At 37.5% G+C, this 21,500-nt stretch overlaps 1 protein-coding gene across 1 annotated transcript in view; it reads right to left on the minus strand.

Moving 5' to 3' along the window:
- Positions 1–735: 735 nt before the first annotated feature.
- Camk4 (calcium/calmodulin dependent protein kinase IV) overlaps positions 736–21,500 on the minus strand; it is a 219,717-nt gene continuing 198,952 nt past the window's right edge. Inside the window, exons 8-11 of the mRNA XM_076856004.2 lie at positions 9,727–9,802; positions 4,943–5,069; positions 2,177–2,329; positions 736–1,176 (exon numbers count right to left, since the gene is read on the minus strand). Of these exons, the coding sequence (XP_076712119.1) occupies positions 736–1,176; positions 2,177–2,329; positions 4,943–5,069; positions 9,727–9,802 (797 nt within the window). The remainder of the gene's footprint in view (positions 1,177–2,176; positions 2,330–4,942; positions 5,070–9,726; positions 9,803–21,500) is intronic.

Below are 21,500 nucleotides of genomic sequence, written 5' to 3' on the forward strand. Positions count from 1 at the left end.
TGAAATTCATCATGTGTGTGTAAAATACTTTCTCCAGGATTGTTAAAATGTCAGAATTAATGGCAGAATTATTAATAACATTGATTTTTTTGATATGGTGTATATAAGTAAGAGGACATTCTCCACATAAACTTTAGGGGCATATGAATTCATGGCCCTTATAAGTATGCTTCAATTTCTTACCATTGTAAATGGAATTTTTTGCACATTCTGTATGACTGTCACTTATATATCTATTTCCTTGTAAACAGTTTTGAACACATTAATGCTAAAAAATAAATATTGGGAAGGCCATGGAAATATACTTTATAGCATATCTCCTAGTATTATCTGAGAAGCAGTTCAAAGGAATTACTACCTTGTGAAGAAACCCAAACGATGTAGGATGATGGCTAGGTTTTCAAAGGGAAATTAATTTGCTACTATTTACTTAAAATGTCTGCCACTGGTTGCTGAAAATGGGTGTTTTTAAGGGTTGTGTTTACTTGCAATTTCAAATTTAACTCATCGGTACTAGGTATCCATTACATGCCATAGAAAACACTATTATTTTCATAAAGCAGTCACATGCATTGAAGTTAGGATTACCAACTTGTATATATGTATTTTTTTTTTTTTTTGCACCTCAAAAACAGAATCACTATTAGTGCATATCATGCTTCCACACCCTTCCTTGCTGAAGGACAAAGCACATAAAATGCCAGAGTTTGACTTCCGGATCTAAAGGAAGTCAACTTAGTACTCTGGCAAGATCACATCTTGTTGTGGAACTCCAAGTCCCACGGCAGGGTTTTCCTGCCCTTCTCTGGGGTCTGCTGCTTCCTCCACAGTCTTCAGTTTCTCTTCCACTGGGCTCTCCTCCATTTCTGGGTCAGCAATCTTTATCTCGTCCTCCAGAGCATCGGGCTCCATCATGGGGACTTCCTCAGCATTTATATCTTCATCTTTCACCTCCTCTAAGGACTGCACCTTCATCAGCTCAGCCTCTTCACCCTCAACGGCCACTTGGGGCCCATCTCCTTGGGTGTTCTCTACTTCTGGCATAGCTTTGATGTTCTCGCTGCTGCTTTGGATTGGAGAAGGTTCTTGGCTAGTCTTCTGGCTCTCCTGGATGTTGCCATGGCTGCTGCTGGCACTTCCCAAGCGTGAAGAAGCCACCACAGCCTTCACGGCTGCCTGGTTGGAGACAGAAAGGCATCAGATGTCACCTCCACTTAAAATCCCCAAATCAGAGCTAAACCCCTACTTTGTTTTTAGGGAGTATATTTTATAAGTTAGTGTTCAGTCTTTCGAAGTATGTCATTCTAACACCATTGGATGAAAACTAGTTTGGAGAATGAACAACAAAATCTCTCTAATCTCAAATTAGAGTATTTCATAATCTGGATAACTGATGACTCATATAAAATTTTAGATTGTTTCCCAAAGTATTTGTTTCCTGGAACACTAGGATCCATGTTACATCAACACTTATCCAGGGTATTTCGAATTAATTTGGCCATGGAGACCTTCAGTTTATTTAATCTATATGAGCCAGTAAAAAAAGATTGAAGAGAACCCTAAGTTTGGAGATCCCTTTCTATAACTAGTTCTAAATACCATTATGTCATAGAAAAGTATATAGTCTTTGTTTTATAAGTGTTCTATAGGAAATGGACACATTTTGATGAATAATTTCTAATTTCAATCATGTTAATGTTTATCAAGTATAATTACTTATATTATGAAGTATAGTTTCAAAAATTGTTTTCCAGTTTTCACATATTCAGGAAGGAAAAAACTTCCTGAATAAACATCAGTTTCTTGAAAAATGCTGTTCCAATTGTTTAGCCTTAGTTAGATGAAAAACAACAATAGTGTATTTGGTGACCAAATTTCAGTATAAAAAAAACCTTTTCCCTACTATTAATGATGAATTTATGAGAAGATAAAGAAACTGGAAGTAGTTTAATGTCAGCACTGTTGGGCGCCACTGGTGCCACTGAAGATGGTTACTAGTCCTAGAAAGAGAACATGATTTTTTAAAATAATGTTATTGTATTTTTATACATTTATTTCTTTATTATTTATCTATTTATCATGTGTTGCTGAGGATCAAACCCAGTGCCTCACACGTGCTTAGGCAACCACAGCCCCAATAATTTTTTTTTAAACAAAAGAAAAAATGTCATTTTACCTTAAGTTTACGTCGAGCATTGAACTCCTGGAGCTTCTTTTGAGCAGTATCCATGTGTACAAAATTGGCTGCTTTACCTGTTACCCACGGGTGCTGGAGAGCTTGAAAGGTAGTCAGCCGTTTTTTAGGATCCAAAACAATTAATTTTCTGACCTGAAATGATAAAGAAACAGATTTAAGGAAACTTTTATGGTGGCTTGAACATGCCCCTAGCTTGTGAACTTCTAGGTCTTGTTCTATTTTCTGAGCAGTAGTACTAATTATACATTTTTAAAAAGGGTGTAAGCCCTCACGGGACACAGTGGACAGGAACTACTGCAGGTAGCAGTAGATGATATTGGGACCCTACTGAAACCTGTCCCCCAAGTGGCAGACTGCTTTTTGAGCAAAGGCCAAAGAAACAGGTCCTGCTTGCCTCTGATTCTTTGAAGGTAAAACCAGCATCTGAATCATTCTAAGCTGTACTTCAGAATCACCTAGGATTCAGAACTTAAAACACATCTCCATGGCAACAGAATCATTCATGCATCATCATTCTTTCCATGGAGATTAAATGGCAAACAAAAGGGGCAATAGTCCAACTATTTTATGATACTATTTTATGATACTTCTGGGATATGTAGTTCTTTTTCTTTAATCTCCAGAGGGTGCTCCAGCCCAGAGCTAGAGTAAAAGTCATTTTAGAATCAAAAATGTCACTGGCTTTGGGGTATGATTTGCTTAAAGGGTTAAACTCAACCAAAAGTAACCTGTTCTGAAAGGTCCATTTCTCCTTCTCAGAATGGCAGGCAATAAATTGCCAAGAAGATCAACAAATAAAATAGTTCCAAGCCTTGGACTCAGAAGGAGTGATCTGATATGAGAGATAGTCTATTTGAAGTCAAAAGATGTGTGAAAGTTCTGATTATGTCTCTACTTTTGAGACCTAGACAAGACACAAAGTGGGTGCCTATGGACACTTCCCTAGATCCTTTTCTTACATGATTGGATCTGATTAACAACTTAATTCCCTTGTTTATGCATTATAATATGCATATAATTAAAAAAACTAATATAATCTTTAGAATTAAGGTTACTTAGAATTACTAGCTCCAGTTCTCAAGAGAGGGATTAACAAACTCAGATTTAGTACTTGCCTAAGGTTAGACAATTTCTAGTTAGTAGAGCTTGGATTTAAACTGAGGTCTGTATTATGTCAGCATTCATCTCAAGTCCATCATAATGTCTCCAAGGGAGTCAATCTCTCTGGACTTTGGCCTGGTAAGAAATGAGGGGCTTTGGATGAAGAAGTGAACCCAGGCCAACAAAATCAAGCAGCAAGTAAAATAAGGAATAAATAATATCTGGTTTGCCTTTCAGTCTTTTCTGTAACATTTATAAAGGACTGCGTATTTGGGTTGGAGACACTGGATTTGTCCAGAGCAGAGACTTCCACATCCTGTGTGGAGTGTATTTAAGAAGGGCACAGGAAGAGGCAGGGAGACCCGAGAGGAGGTTGTGGTCCAGGTCCTACAGGATGGTGTCTTGGATTGGGATAGTGGTAACAGAGATGGAGAAAAGTGATGGATGTAAGAGATGTCTGGAGTGTGGTACAAAATCCTCACATGCCACACACAGCGCTCCTCTTCTCAGTCATGCAGGAAAAGCCATGGGCCCTAAGTGATCTGTTCCATGAAATAAGATGAAGTAAAAGGAAGAAATGTTTGATGGAGGAAAAGTCCTGGAACAGGGGTCTGGAAACTGTAGTCAGTTTTAATAATGTTCTCCTACTAGCAAGATGTATGATCTTTGGCTGTGCCTTCAATTTTCTTTTTCTTTTCTTTTTTTTTCTTTTTTCTTTTTCTTTCTTTTTTTTTTTTTTGTGCTGGGAATTGAACCCAGGGCCTTGTGAAAGTGAGGCAAGCCCTCTACCAACTGAGTATATCCCCAGCCCCTGTCCCTTCAATTTTCTGGTCTTTAGCACATTCATCTTTAAGATGAGGGAAAGATCAGATGACTCCCAAGATCCCTCTCAACCCTCTATGATTCAAAAGTCAGCTTTTGGTTATTTCTGTGTGGTTTTCCCCTAGATCATTGATGATAAATGTTTTAACCACACATTAGTATCATCTTTTTAAAAGAGGAGGACCCTCCGAAGAGAGTGTTTCCTGAATGCAAATGAGCTTCTATATTAGCTTATGTGAAAAGCAGTGTAAAAGAAACAAAATACACTATTACTATTTCATGACTGTATGTCAAGGATCCATAAAGGAAGAACTTGTATTACTGCCAGGATATTTTAATAAGTTTGGATGAAATTTCAGGAAGTGACATTATTTTATATGAAGTCTATCTAAATCTAGGTAATAACAAGCCATGTTAAAACAATTTTGTGTAAACTATGTTTGGATTTACCTAGCACAGTTTTTGTCATAAGCAAGTCTCTTCATTTGTCAGGTGGTAGAAACTCATTAATTAATACAATAACAATTGTAGTTTGTGATAATTTAGCTAATGATAAGTCAAAACATATCTTTCATTATCTATAAGAAAAATGCATTAATGCTTCTGCTGTCAAGAGTCAGAGGTTTTGAAGTCAGAGGGGACAAAAAAGGGACTACAAAAGGAATCCACATCAGGGTTTATGATATATATGTTGCCTTTGAAAAGACTGGGGGAATTAATTAACCACTAATTATTAATCAGAACATAATCTTTAAAACGTCCATTAGTTAGTTAAATATGAATTTATTCCATTGTGTTTCATTTTGTTTTGGTCACACTTACCAAGTCCTTGGCATTTAGAGATACTTCATCCCACCAGGGGGAGATAAAGTAATATTCGCAATTCAGAATTCTCCTGAACATGAACTGATCACCTCTTTCATCATAGAATGGTTCAAATCCACAAAGTCTAGAGGGGGAAAAATATAGGAAATAAAGTATCTTTAAAAGACTATATTTCATCAAATTTCTACAGAAATTCAAGACCTCCTTTTTCAATAGAAATAATATACAAAAGCAAGTCTACTCAGCACAAGCATATAATTGCCTTGTTACAATTCATGATCAATAGTGTAAAAACACAGTCACATCTCAAGGAAGTAAGAATAGTGAGTAGAATTTCTGAAAAAATATAATAATTATTATGATGACATAAAAAGAACAGCAATAACAATAGCATACATTATTATAAGCACTATGGTAAAGATTTTTCCATGAATTTTTTCTTCATGAGAATTAAGACAGGTTGATTAGAATTCCCATTTAGTATAAAATGGAAGAGTTAGAATTTTGAGATTAAAGAGGTTAAAAAATGGAAATAAGAGTTTTATTTATTTTTTTATTCATCTCTATTCACTGAATTCCTCTATAGAAATGTACGATCAGGCATGGTGGCTTGTGCTGGTAATTACATTGACTTAGGAGCCTGAGGCAGAAGGATCACAAGTTCAAAGTCAGCTTTGGCAACATAGACAGACCCTGTTTCAAAATTAAGAAATAAGAGAGAGAGAGAGAGAGAGAGAGAGAGAGAGAGAGAGAGAGAGAGAGACATAGAGAGAGAGACACATAGAGAGAGAAAGACATAGACAGATAGAGAGACAGAGAGAGACATATATAGAGAGACATAGAGAGACAGAGACATAGACAGAGAGAGAGACATAGAGAGAGACAGAGAGAGAGAGAAGGGGGCTGGGGATGTAGCTCAATAGTAGAGGACCCTTCCTGGGTTCAATCCCCAGTGCTGGAAAAAAGACTTAATTCAGTGACCAGATGCAGTCAACAAACAGTCTAAATTTGCCTCATCCTTGTAAGTGACCCTCTTTCTTTCATACATCTTAAAGATATTCCACCTATATTCATCTTCACTTTCCACCACAGGATCAACATGAAAATGAATAAGAAAAGTGGGACAAAAAGCAACAGAAGAACATTTCTGGCTTCCTAAAGAGAGGGTGAGAGGAAAAGCAAGTCGCCAATTCTCCACTGCTTGGAGACAGGTGGGGGTTCTGAAATCACGGGGACAAGAGGGGAACTGTCAAAATGAGCCCATGTGTTGCATATGTTGCTTTTGAAAAGATTGGGGATAAAATAATGAATAAAAGACATCTTCTCAAATTATTCCTTTCGTGCTGGCTAGGTTGGTGCAAGTGTATCCTAAAATGATGGGTTTTTATGAAGAATTATTTTCTTGTGTTCTTTTACTCATGGAATATTTCATTGGGAGAGTCTTTGTTTCCTCCAAATATCCTAGAGTCAGCCACATTCTCTTCCCCGCTGCTGCTTCAGGCTGCTCCTGACCTACCTATGGAAGGAAAGCATAAAGACAGAGGGGTGCTTGTCCATCTCTGGAGAAGAGGAAAGTCGTCCTTGTCTGGCCCTCCCACCCCTCCACACCACTAGAAAAGTGTTGCTAATTGTGGAGAAATTAGCCAGCTTTCCACACTCAGTTAAGGAAGCTCCTTGCATTTCCCCTTCTGAAACTCTGAGAACAAAAGTGATAAGCTAGAGTGCTTGAATACTTTTTTTCCATCTCAATTATGTCAACAATAGCAAACACACACACACACACACACACACACACACACACAGCGCACAAACCTTTCAGAACTAGTAATACTTTAATTCCAACAGTGACAGTTGAAGGAGATGCTGGGAGGATATAGGCCTGTATGTTTAAACAGGGAAGCCCCAGGCCTTTGGGAAGAACCACTGTGTTAAAACTGAAGGAGAGGGTTTGAACTTCATTTGCTAAGTGATTCTGGTATGATTGCTGCAGTAGTCAAAGGCCCACTCCTGCAGCTCTCTTAAAGAAAGACCAGAATTCCTGGGAGAAACAACAGAATGGCCTTGTTTCTAACTTAACCTCATCTTTAGAAATGGGCCATGGCACAAAATGGCCTGGTGGGGACAAACTAGAGCTTTTAAGGAGAGAGTAAAGTGTTAAAATGTAGAAGTCATAGATGAGGGGGGCAAGGGGAACAGAGGTATTTATATCTATAGTAAGAATCAAACTTCTATTCATGGCTTTATTCAAAGATAAGCACCAGAATTTATGTACACACAGATAAGTAGATGTAGAACAGATACCTCAACATTTGGGAGATGAAGAAAGGATTTAACTGAGGCTCATAATGTAGCTCTGTCATAACATTTACTTTCCCAGGAAGCATCGGCAAAAAGTCATCAGCTCGAATCCTCCCTTTGGTAATTTCTGTACTTCGCTCCCCTTTGATTCTAGGTCACTTGGTGCAATGAGACAGGTGTCTAGAGGGCACAGTCTCAGGCCATCAATAGGCCACTGAGTTTAGGAGAAAATGTGCCCATGAACCTTGCCAGGTGGATTTCATCAATTATTAATGAACTACAGATTAAGCAAGAGGTCCCCAGGTTTACAGGATGACAGAAATTAGTGTGAAACTTTAGTTCCAGATTAGTTCAAAGTAGCATCTCTGTGTTCATTTTTGGAGCCACTACTTTCACTTTCAATAAATTCCTGTTAATTAATAACCTACAGAGAATAAATATAAAGACTTGTTTGTATAATTTGGTAATGGACTAAGGAAAAGAGTTTGACAGGAAAATATTATCTTCCAGGTCATCATAAAATGTTTCTCCAATGATTGTATTTTCTCTTTTATGTTCCTATGTCAGTGACCCAATTCCATGGAATTTTCTTCAATCCATACTTCCATCTTTCAGGGTGCATGTAACTTAATTTCCTCCTTCCATCTCTCAAAGTTCTCTTATACTATCAATGCTTCAAATCTTCCTAGTACATTTTGACACGGATTGTCATAAGGTACATTTACACTTCATTCACACTCTAAGTGTGAAACCAAACCTGAATCCTTATTTGTATGGTTTGGTTTTACACTTAATGTGAAATTCAAATGCGTATATGAAGTATGATATATTTCCTGCATAATTCAGGGATAATATTCTTTCTCTAGTATAAAAGAAATCTCAAAGTAGAGTCAGGTATTTATTTTAATGAGTTAAGCATTTCATGTGACAAACAGAAGAAAAAATATGGTTCACTACCTGTTCAAATTCTCAAGCTTTAACACATTTCTAGAAACACAGGAAATTAAATATTGAAAATATCTTTTGCGATTATGTATTAGCAGATGCTATTTTATGGGTTGATTTTTAAACCTTTTTATCTGGGCCATCAACCAATGTACCCACCTGGGTGAACGTAGAGTCTACTAACTTGCCTGGAAGTTCTGTTTCAATTATGACATTCTGTTCCAATTATTCCTAGCTCACATGACCTACACATTGCACTTTCTAAGATCACTATTAAAAACAAAACAACAACAAATTTCTGCTATGGACTGATATGTTCTTCCCCGCTCCAAATTTACAAGTTGAAGCTGTAACTTCTAATATGATGGTATTTGGGGATGGGGCCTTTGAAAGGTAATTGGGTTTAGGGAAGTCATGAAGGTCATGATGAGGTTAGTGCATTTATGAGAAAAGACCACAGAGTTTGTGCACTTCCCTCCCACCCCTGCTGTGTGAAGACATGCTGACAAGGGAGTTTTCTGCAAACCAGGAAGAGATCCCCCTCACCAGAACCAGCCAGGCTGCACCCTGATTTCAGACTTCAAGCCTCCAGATGTGAGAAAATAAATGTCTATTGTTGAAGTCACCCACTCTATATGGCAGCCTGAACAAGACTAATAAATTTTGGGCTGGGATCATAATTCAGTGGTAGAATTCTTGAGGTCCACGGTTGGATCCCCAGCATGAAAGGAGAGGGAAGACAAATACACTTTCTTTCAAACCCTCAAAAATCTCTTTCCAGATTTGAACAATATGGGTTCCAAAAATTAATTATGCATTACCATCTAAATGGCAAATACATATGCTTATTGACATCTTGCTTTTCAGTTTTTCTAATGAAATCTTGCTTTCCAGCCAAACCTCTGTTTGGTTTATGACTTCCCTTGTCATTGCCTGTAATTCCATCATCATTTTGATAAATTTTCCAAAATTCCTTATTTTTTATTAGACAGTTGATCTATAATGGAGTTGGAGATACCAGAGGGTGAAATATTTAGCTCATTTGTTTCCTCCCAGAGAAAACTGTGTAGGGTTAGTTTGAAAAAGGAAACAAAATTGATAATGAAGATGCATTTAAAATATTCTGATAAAAAATATACCAATTTGGGATTGCATAAAAAATAGCCCTTTGCTCTCTTAAAAGGACTAAAGGCCTAATTGTTTTAGACAAGATGGCCAATAAAATAAAACAAGAGAAAGTGTAGTAGGTGGACTTGGATTTCACATTCTATATGGTCATCAAATAATGAATTGTTTCCCAAATCTGCTATACATTGCATAGCAAAAATGAGATATAGAAAAGCCCTGGAAGAGGTTCTGGTCCCAAGAAAATTATAAAAGAAAAAAAAATCATTTTGAGAAAAAAATCTATCACCAACTATATTTAGTGTGAACAGAAAATCACAATAATCATCTCCGTTCTTATGAGAACTATAGGTACCTAGAAAATGTTACACAAAGGCAAACAGCTTGCATAAAGATTGCTTGTCTTCACTTACAAGATGTAGGTAATTATTCCTACAGACCACATGTCCACCTCTGGTCCATAGGCACAGCCTCTAAGAATTTCAGGTGCTGCAGAAAGAATGAAAATTGTATTAGGTTGGAGCTTACATGCAACATTCACATGATAATAACAAGCAATGGAGAAGAAACGAAGTTCATCAACAAAACTTCAGAGCCCTTTCATAATCAGACTTCTCTCCCCACAGTATGAGGCTACAGTTTCTTATGTCTACTTTAGTAGGAGATCTTCAGTCTCTCCAGGTGTGGGATACATAAAAAATATTGATTATAAGATTCTTCATTGGAACCTCATGATATTGCTCGAATCAGAGATATATCTCTGCTCCCAAAGACCTCTTACTTTACAAAGAGCTTTGTTCGTAGAAAAGGAAGAAATCAAAGTCAAGCACAGTAAAAGGAAATGAAGGCACAAGGATGCCACTTTGAGATCTGCAGGGGCCACCCAGCAAATGCCTGTCTAAATGTATGTGGGGCAGGGCCAGGGAAGAGGGCAGAAGGATCAGCAAATTTCTGACTTTGGTACGCTGGAAAAGAAGCTGGGAGGGGTCTGGGTACTTGTCCTTGCATTAAGAATTACACGTGGGTCCTCAAGGAAAAGCTATCCCCAGTCAGTTTGGGGTCATGGACTGAGAAAGAGGGACTTCTCTGTGCACAATCAGCCTGCTTATATTACCCCTGCCTACTGTTGTGAAAAGGAAGGACTTCCCAGTCACGAAATGGCCCTGGAGTGGAGAATAAAAAAGTATTTTATATTTTTATTCCTCCAGAGATGTGAAAATGCAAAGTTAACTGGCTGTGGCAGTTTGCACTGAGGATTGGTGTAGTTAGGATTTGCATAACTAACAAAGGAAGAGGAAGAGAAGTGAGAAACCTGCCATCTACGGAGAGAGAGGGTTCAGGTGTACAATCCAGAATAAGATGTTCTTCTATTTTGAACTAAAGCACTATCTGTGCTTTGTGGGTTCCCTGAAGAAGGAGCAGCTTGAGAAATGCTGAGAGTTCCTTGAGGGAGGCCTTTGGGACCAGGACATCACACTCTCCTCCAGGGTGGAGGCTGGAGAGCAAGTGAACTGGATCCCTTTGCCATACAGGCTGTAAACGTCATATTCAGTGGGAATATTAATGTGAGCTCTGGAACAAGGCTGTCGTGATGGGTCTCTGGATTTACTTGAAGGATTACTGTGGATTTCCCACTGACATCTTTCAATACCATCCTCTACTGCACCCCTTTCCAATCAGGATTTTCTCTTTTCTGTAGAAATTGTGTTACATAAAATATAGAGATGAAGAGCATGTACTGTGATACGAGAGTGTGCATACTAGCACACCAAACAGCAATTCAGCAAGATGGGTCCTTAAAGATATTGTATCTGGATCTTTTCTTATCTACAGTGAACTATTCCTAGAAAATAGTCTTTTCAAGATTTAATTTTAAAAAAATTTTAAAAATGCATGCTCAATGCCTACTTTGTTCACTGTTAAGTAGTTCTCATTTCCTGGGACAATCTGCACCTCCCAAAAGGTGCTTTTAAATCTCAGCAGCCCCAACAGTGAACTCCCACTTGCAAATGTTTGTTTATCCCAGTGCAAAGGGAACTCAGATTAGGCAGCCACTTCCAGGAGGGCTGCTGCTGCCTGTATGTGTTCCTGGGAACTCTTCCAGGCTGGGAGCTGAAAGCATGCATAATTAACGTGAATATTTAACATGCATTAGTCCTTCCAGACTCAGGTCATCACATTAGATTTTTCTCTGGTCTGAAGTGTTATCAAATCCCACAATCACATTTAATTATAAATATAGAAATACTGGGAAGGATATTTTATTTACATTTTATGAGCCTTGGGTTTTGTACCTTTCAAATCTAAGTGAATTAGACTCACTGATGTTGAAGTTTAAGTTTTGACTTGCTACCCACTGTGGTATAAGTTAAGGATTAGTTACTGATCATCCAAGCAAAAAGAGAGGCCAGGCACCAGCATTCTGACCCTGCAGAACCTGCTGTACTTCCCACCTGTCCTGCTACTGTGGCTGCTGTGTAGGCTGTCCTGTGGGAACTCATCCTGTCAGCTCTGGAGAAGTCAGGCCTCCCATCCAGTGCTGACCAGTGACACATTCCCCCTAGGGCCAGGTGTTTTCTCACCATTTCTCATAGTTCCCAGCCCAAGAGGTCCAAACAGCCTGAACGTTGGAGGACAAAGTGCCTTTGGGATCCACTCTATGGAGCATCTGAATTTCTCACCTTCCTAACATGGGTGCCAACACACTCTCCACAGGCAGTTTATTTCCTTGTAAGGTATTATGCCGTAATGTGAGTAAACCTGTGGTGTGAAAGGCTAAATATCCCACAACCAGATTAACTGAGACAAAAGAAATATAAAATGGTCTTGCTCTTCATAATAAATTTCTCTTTAAAAAGGATGTTAAAAAAACCCTAGAACTTAAAATATTTTAATCAAAATATAAAGTTAGGGTGAAGCAAAGTCTAAGCACTAGACATAATTAGATATCATTCTCAATAGCCTTTAAATGTTTTCAAGTACTAGTTAGTTTGACCTTGACTTTCTACAGAATCAGCAGAGTACTCCCGTGTAATCTACCTGAGCCCTTTCCAAGAGTCAAAAGCTTTTCAAAATAAATTGTGGGCTCTGGCACTCCAGTACTTTAAGTCTCCTGGGTATCCAGTGTCTTCACAAGTGATTCTCTAATGTGATCTCAGAGTGAGAGATAGTTGGCTACTTTCAATTTAGTTCAAGAAAAGATATTCATTAGTCTACATTTTAATTTTATAAGCACTTGGTTGTTCTTCGTATCTTTTTTTACACCTCATTAGCAAAACAAACTACACAAAATTGGGGGAGAAGAAATCATTTCAAGGTATAAAACAGTTTGTTAAAATGTAGTTTAGAGGTTAAGGGTATAGTTCAGTGGTAGAGTGTGCCTAGCACCAAAAACATAAAAATAAAATATTTAAAAAATGTTAAAATACAACCATCTTTTCTGAATAGTCAATAATCATTTAATGATTTTTCTGGCTGCTTTCTAAGTGAGTCAAACTGTCTGCCACTTTTTAAAATCACCTTATCATTCATGTTACTGCTCATCAAACAACGAATTCCACAAAGTTCTCAGGATATCTCCTATCCCAGTCTCCAGCAGAGTCTAATTTTGGTAAATGATCTCAGAATTCCCATGATTCCAGATAAATCCTTTTAAAAGCAATTTCAATTGCATATAAAATTAAACAAAAATTCAAACTTGATATTTATTTACTAATGAGCACGTAGGCCAGGGAGTGTTGATTTTGTTTTTTTTTAATAAGATGATGACACCCTTAAAACATTTAGAGACTGAAAATCCATCTAGAGATTATAATGAATTCTACTTTATCAAATAAAATCACTGTGATCTGTTTGGGAAATTATCCTAAAATTAAAGTATCAGGTATGGCCAATCAATTACGGGGACCATTGATTCTCGATTTCCCCTTTTTTCCTAAAGTCCTGGGAGAAAAATAAAGGGACACTTGGTTATTTACTTCCTTCCTTTCTTCAGTGTCCTAGACGAGCTGTATGATCCTTTGTACTTATTGAGTTAAAACTACAGAGTGGCCTTCTTTATCAGATGACTTCAAGCTACCTAATAACTTTTGGAGAAAAATATGAAAGACACTAAGTTGAAAATAAGAAATAAATAAATTCATTAAAAAAAGAAATAATTTATTCACTCACTCATTGAGTAAGTCATCTAATAGTTATTAAGCATCCTCTGTATGATGAGCCCCAACAGGGTGTGCTGAAGGAATAATGGGGACCTAAAGGGAACAAGAATCTGCCATCATTGAGCTTACGGTTTAGTTGGGGAGACAAATGCTAATTTAAAAAAGTAAAAAATAAAAATGCAAAGTAACAGCTGGAAGTGCTTGAAGGGTTAATGCTTTCGGTAGGGAGTTCCTAGACTTCCTAGACACAGAGGTTAGGGAAGATGACTGGATGAAGCCAAGTTTGAACTGAGATAAAAAGGACCTAGAGAAGTTAACTAGGCAGAGAAGAGGGCAGTGGTTGAGGAAAGATAGAGAAGAGTTTTCAAGTATTGAGCACCTATGCAAAGATCCATTGGCAGGAGGGGGCAAGGCACACTCAAGGATCTGATAGAAGCCAGTGAGGCTAGGGCATGGCCAGGTGTGTAGTGAGGCCCAGGTGTAGTGAGCTCCCGTGAGGCCAGACTGCAGATTGGGTTGTCAGAGTTTTGGTTTGTTTTTAAATTCTCTCCTCTGCTTTCAGTTGAGCAATTCAAAACATATGGGAAAAAATACCTATGTGCATCTTAAAGCCTAAACTTGACTTTTCAGAACTATTCTCCCTTCTACAGCCGAAGGGAAAACGCAGGTTTTTCACTGTACAGCATTACAGTGGGGAGCCACAAAAATCTACTGTATTTTTAACTCAGCATCTGAAGTCTCATAAACTGTACCCTGGAGAAGCAGGGCAGAAAGAAGAAAAGGAGAGAGGGGATGTAGCTGTAGGAAGTACATCAATGTTTGGAATTCTCTTTCCCCTTCCTGTTCCTGACTTGACCTAGGAGCCAAAAGGGGAAGAGCGCACTCAGGGGCGCTGTCTAGGGCTGGCAGCAGTGTGGACAGCAGAGAAGACTCCAAACTGGGTGCTTTTCTTAGCATCTGTACCTTGTGAAGTCCTTTGTTTAGCTGTCACCTACATTGTAGGCTAAGAAAAGTTCATAGCCTGATTCAGATTTGGTGCACTTTTTGCTTTGACTGCTGATAAGAATGGTAACACTCCAGGCAAGTATGCCCAGTGCCATCCAAAGGAGCCTCTGAGACTGGAACACACAGGAGACTTCCAGAGGGGGTTGCCTCCGACTCTAGCAGCAGCCTTGTCATGTTACCACAGTGAATTTCAGAACAGTATCAATTCTATGCGTGCCTGCCACGCTGAAGGTGTGAAGGGCTGAGAAGGAATTTGAAGCCTCTGTCACTTTAGTTATCTATGGCTGAAGAGCAAACAAGTTAGAAGGATGTTTTCAAACACAACTGCTATGCTGTATGTTCTGAATCTTTCTTTCCATTATCCAGTACTCTCGATTTTTTTGTACTGCAAATACCAGTCAATCCAACTCCCACTTCATGTTTTTCACTTTAGCTGTTAAAACAGTCTTCCTTGCCACATGAATCCTGTAATTTTCTCTTTGTATAAATCCTAGAAATGGGTGAAGAAAGTCTATTCTTCACCACCTTTCTTTTAATTTTTTAAAATAATACCCTAAAGAGAATCAAATACCTCAGAACACCTAGTGCTTTCAGAGGAAAGAAAGGGTGGGGCAGGGGGGAAAGGAACAAGTTGTTTTTGTTAAGCTGAAATTGGCTTTTCTATGATACCATTGAGATAATCACAATTTTCTCCATGTGGTCATCTCACTATTGTGATGGATGCTGGCAAAGGACTATTTGGTGTTGAAAAGTTGCCTTTGGATTGTTGTGGGGTGAAGTACAGTATAATGAATGCAATTCATCCCAATACCAACATCACACAGGACTACCTTCTGTATATGGAGATGCAAGCATGAAGTAGTAGACTTATAATTTAAACTCTTAATCCTATGTTAAATATGGCAAATACTGTGCTTTTCTCTAAGGGATCTATAAACTTTCTGACTGATGATTATCAATAATTCTTTTGAAACTTTTTATTTTTATTTTATGCATATACTTTATGTAATAATATTCTAAAATGGAACATTTTGTGGGTGTTCAAGGCCAAAATAATACATTTTAAGCAAGTCTTCTACCCACTTGCCATCAATCACCCCTTCCTTTTGACCTCTTTTCCTCCCAGCATTCCACCCTCACATATGTAATAATAGAGCCGAATCCTCACAGAACTGTGAATTCTTTGGCACAGTTGGTTCTCTTCTTCAAGTAGTGTCTTATATAGAAGTGGGAATAGAAAATGACTTATGGTGTGGAGATCCAGAAGTTAAGGCTTGCCATTACATTAAAAGACTGTCTCTAAACTCAAAAGAGAGCAAGAGAGGTGAGGGGAGGGTGCTGTTGACAATCTCTTTGGATTCAATTTTATCAGCCATCTCAAACCAAAATATATTTGATTAACACTCATTTATGTAAGTGGTTGCCATAATTCTCAACTTAGTTTACATATACAGAACATATTGGTCGTTTTGTGATGATATTATTTAATACCATCTACTGTATGTCTATTGGGTGATAGACAAATTCACAGGAATTTTCTTTCCCTCCCCTGGCTGAAAGCCCCAGAACCTGAGCTTTTGTGAATATTTTCCAAGCCAGAGAGGCAGCCCTTTTGATTGCTGACAGGCTTAGTTTTGGGAATATTGTTTTGTATATGAACTCAAAAATCCGCGCTCTGGGTGATGCACATCTGTAATACCAGTGGCTCAGGAGGTGGAGGCAGGAGGATCGCGAGTTCAAACCAGCCTCAACAAATTAGCAAGGCCCTAAGCAACTCAGTGAGACAAAGTCTCTAAATAAAATATAAAAAAGATTTGGGGATGTGGTTCAGTGGTTAAGCACCTCTGGTTCCATACCCAGTACTAAAACACACACACACACACAAATATAAAAATATAAAAAAAAAATCTCTGTGCTTTGTGACATCCATTCATAACTCCTAATTCTGTTCTCTGGGGCTTCCCTTGCTACCTGAAGTTCTATAAATGATAAAAATGTTCCTTTTCTCTCCAGCCCCGCAATGGTAGTCCTTGCCCAGGAATCAGCTGGGGTTGTCTCCTTTCTGCCTTGAGCAAGCATGGTAATCTTATGATAAATCCCATCTGTATGTTGATAACACTACATCTGTATCAACAGCTGAGTTCTTGCCCTTGAACTTCAGATACACACCCTTCTGCTCACAGGTTCTCTCCACTTAGATACCTAATAGACATCTCAAAATTAACAATCCCAGACCTGTTTGTCCAAGGGTCAGTTCCATTTCAGTAAATGTTAACTCTGTACTCCTGGTCATGAGCTCTCCCCTCTCCTCCAACCAACCTGTCTCCTTGACGGATCTCACAGACATCCAGGTATATTCCTGTTGTCCCCTCTACAGGAATGTTCCTTCCTGAGTTAGCCGTGTGGCTTTCTCTCTCCCTTATATTGTTCAAGTTTTTATTCATATTTTCCATTTTCCCCATGAAGAGTTCTGTGGTCACTCATTTTAAACTACAATACAGGCTCCTTTCCCAGCTTTATATAAAATTACTCCACAGAGATGATCACATCTGTGTAACTTACCTATTTATTTTATTTGTCTTCTCCCAATAAAATGTGTGATCCCTAAAGAAGAGTTTTTGCTTTATTTTCTTCTGTTTAGTTGTTTGCTATATCTTTAGCACCAAATCTCATAGAAGCTCCGAAAATATTTTAGTAAATGAGAAAAGGACTGAATGTCTGCATAAAGAAAATTCCTCAGAATACACCATGTAGGGAAGCACCAAGCCAATGAAAAGACACAAAGAGACTCATTTTCTTCAAATATCAAACTTCCCAGACCACTTAATACAAGCTTGCACCCAACCTTCAGAGGCCCTGTCCTCTCCAAGGTCAAGAACAAGGTGAGCTATTGATGACCTTTTCTCACCACCCTTTGGGTGTCCACAGCTCCACCCTTCCTCCACCTGGTCTAACTCAAATGTAGCAAACATGCCTATGACAGATGATGGCTTAGGGAGATGATGGCTTTCTCCATACATCAGGGAGAAAGAAGGAGAGGGAGAAGGAGTATTTAATTAATTCTCGAGTGAGATTATTCCTTACTAGGTTAGATTACCAGCAACATTTGATTCACTTATATTTTATGTTAGCTATTCTTTTGGAAATGAACATAAATGTTCTTTTATAAAACTATACTGAAAGCTTCTATTTTAGATTATTCAATTTACTTCTTTTATTCCATTTAAATTTTCCTATATTTTTTTGTTACAGAAAATGTAGCTTATGGGTCAAGTTAACCTTTTTGTTGAGCACTGAAACAAACTTTCCTCTGTTCAACTGTAAACTATTTAAAATTTGTCTTAAATTTTGGCAGAAGTAACCTAATGAGTTATTTTCTTTAAAAAATAACAACAAGGCGAGGGAAAGGGAAAGTACAAAGAAATGATATTGGCCAAATTATGATGCTGTAGTGTACCAGTATGTAACAAATTTTATCATTACAACTATAGTACACCAATAAAAATGTGGAAAAAAATACACATGTAATTAAAAATGTTTAAAAAGTAGCAATGTGGCAACTTTGTGGCATAATTTCTGTAACCATAATTTCTGTAATTGGCACTAATGAAAGACCAATCTTGGAGAGGTGTTTTGTTAGTAGTATTTAAAAAAATAATTTAAGTAATAATATTCACATGAAATGTTGAGTGTTGGGTCCACTTAATATACTGTAGTAAGCTTCTTAAGAAATTTTTGTTATTGAGAAGTTTTCAGTTTCTGGATTCTTTAAAATGACTCTGTACTCTGTGTGCATGTGTATGTGTGTGTACATATGTGTATGTGTATATCTATGGTAGGGAGAGACTGAATTATTCTTCTTTATTAGCTACTAAAACATTAACTAAATTTTAATGTTTTTTCCTTCTGACTATAAAAATATTAGAAACCCATACTCCCAACAAATAAATAATTCAAATGAACTTTAATTCCCTTGATAGTCTGTGTACTCTGAAAAGCTCATTGCCCCCATAAATAAATACACAGCAATGAATACCAAATATATAAGGGGTACTGGTAGATTAGATGCGAAAACTGACTTACTGAATTTCAGCACCTTTCCAATTTCATTCATATTCTTTTTTAAAATCCTAATATTTCTAATTTTGTAAGAAAATTTTTTTTTGTGCAACTGAAAAAATATCAACAAAACTGTTACTTGAAATATCAACCTGGTCTTTAAAAGGTTTATATCTAATTTCTTTACTATTTCTTATGGTTAACTTTTTAAAAAATCTACTCTCCAGTTTTAGGAACCATTATTGATTTTCAGTGAGTTTAAAAATCTAGAAAAATATTTTAAAAGTTGTCATAAAACCATCAAAAAGTTCAGAAACTATCAGTGTGGGTTAAATCTGTGGGGAAATTTTTAAAAGTAAGTCTTTTATTAAAACAAACAAACAAAAAACTGGGCAGAGATGATGTCCTTTCAAAGACTTCAAACCCAATTCCCTAAACATTAGGACTTGTAAAATGAAAGGGACCAACCAAATAAACTAATATATTTTAATAGTAATAATAAAAATGATTATGATAACCCCAATCATTACTATAATTACTTTTATCATGCCTACCATTTATTACATGTTCTAGTTAAAAACTTTGCATATACTATCTTATTTGCTTGTTATCATAGTCCTATGAAAGAAGCATTATTATTTTCATCGTATAGCTGAGTAGACTAAGATTTAGATGTTTTTGCTACTGCATTAAGGTGAAGCCTATAGTATGATCAGGCATAAAACTCCTAAGCCTAGTAAAGTGAAAACACAGAAAACATCCAGCAGTTCCTACCTGATCAGCAGAAAAACACAACGTGGACAGCCCACACCACTAGCCATCCTAACGCTCTGTGGTGAAGGTGGATTGAGAAAGACACCTATTGTGCCTTAGTGCAGATGGGGAGTAGATACGATTTTAATATTGAACATCAGGTCCAAGAAAGTCACTTTTCTGAGTCTATCACTATTTGCTCTTTCTTTAGGAGGTATCATTCTGGAATATTTTCAGGGCTAGCTGGTGAGGTTGTCTCTCTTCTATCCCATGCTTTTATCTTGCCTTTACATGCTGTTATGGCGTGGATGTGAGATGTCCCCCAAAAGCTCATGTATGAGACAATGCAAGAAGGTTTAGAGGAGATAGGATTGGGTTATGAGAGCCTTAACTCAATCAGTGAATAATCCTTTTGATGGAGATTAACTGAGTGGTAACTGAAGGTGGGTAGAGTGTGGCTGGAGGAGGTGGGCATTGGGGACTTAGCTTTGAGCTACGTATTTTGTATCTGGTGAGTCTCTCTGCAGTCTGATCCTGTCGTGAGCTGATTCCCTCTGTCACACTCTTCTGCCATAATGTTCTGCCTCACTTTGAGCCCTGAGGACTGAAGCCAAGAGCCTATCAACTGAGACCGCTGAAACCCTGAGCCCCAAATATACTTTTCCTCCTCCACAATTGTTCTGGTTGGGTCTTTTTTTTTAATATTTATTTTTTAGTTTTCAGCAGACACAACATCTTTGTTTGTATGTGGTGCTGAGGATCGAACCTGGGCCGCACGCATGCCAGGTGAGCGTGCTACCGCTTGAGCCACATCCTCAGCCCTGGTTGGGTCTTTTAGTTACAGCATTGAAAAAGCTGACTAAAACACCATGCCAAAAGTTAAAGTTCTACCTTTAGCCATCATTTTTTTTTTTTTTTTTTACTGTACCACCTCCATTATGGCAGAATTCATTGGTTAATTAGGCAGCATTGGTTTTTAAAACCAAGCCAGCAGTAGTCTGAACATACAGAGTATATTTTTTCCTCTTTATATGGAAACTCCCAGAATATTACTTGTAGGAATAGGCACCTGTGGCCTCTAAGTGCAGAGATCTTTGCATACAGTGGCAGCTCATTCTTCAACTGTTGAACAATTATCTTTCATTCTGGTTTATGTAGAAGCACAACATATTCTTGCCATTGCTAAAACCCACCAATAGGAAACACTGTTATGCTCAGGTGCCTAGAACATGGGAAATTTTTTTATTAATATTTCATCTGAGTTATGCCAATAGAACTGTCTCAGGAAATAATGAGACCTTGGCAAATGTCAAAAGAAAATAAGTTCTTAACAGCTCTGGACTCTGAAGATAGAATTTGAATAAACATAAAAGTACAAATATGAAATATGAGCATACATAGTTTAATTAACTAAACTTATGAATATTAGGTAATTGGCATTAGACAGAAATATTCTTTTACTTAACTCATTACCATGTTGGTTTCTTTTCTACTTTAACAGTATTTAATTCTGTTCTGTGATTCCCATTGCAATTAATACTCATAGTTACATTGTAGCACGTCACTAAGAGTCAGTAGATCCTTCCTTCCTTCCTTCCTTCCTTCCTTCCTTCCTTCCTTCCTTCCTTCCTTCCTTCCTTCCCTCCTTCCTTCCTTCCTTCCTTCCTCTCTCTTTCCTGAGGACAAAGTGTTGAGAATCTCTTCAATGCTGAATATTTTGTGGTCTGCTTTAGAAAACTAATCATTGATTTCATTTATCTGGGCCACAGATTTTAATTTTCTAGTCTGGAATTTGGTTTTGACTATGTATATTTCCTAGGAAATAATGTGTGTTTGCTGAAACATGAAGCATCTATGATTTTTATTTTGTGATTCATTTATAAGTGAACCCTCTCTTATTAATAGCCTGGGGCAATGGTTCTATGAAAGAGACCTAATGGGTAGCTTTTCCTTTTTTATTTCCTGAGAATGACAAATGGTATACATAAACACTCTCTCAGACGATGTAATTTGGAAAGCCTTCCATTAAGAGTAGAAACTAGACACAGTGTATGTAAGAATAATTGACCTTGGATGTAACCAACCTTACAAGCAATAGATAAAGGTCACACCTTTCCTCTGGCAATTATATGGGTCTCAGACCTTTTTCCAAGTTAAGTGTAAAGTTTCTGTATTATAAATACTTAAAAAACTTTTCTGTATATTTTGAT

This window comes from Callospermophilus lateralis, chromosome 5 (genome assembly GCF_048772815.1).
Source record: "Callospermophilus lateralis isolate mCalLat2 chromosome 5, mCalLat2.hap1, whole genome shotgun sequence".
In the NCBI taxonomy this organism is placed as follows: domain Eukaryota; kingdom Metazoa; phylum Chordata; class Mammalia; order Rodentia; family Sciuridae; genus Callospermophilus; species Callospermophilus lateralis.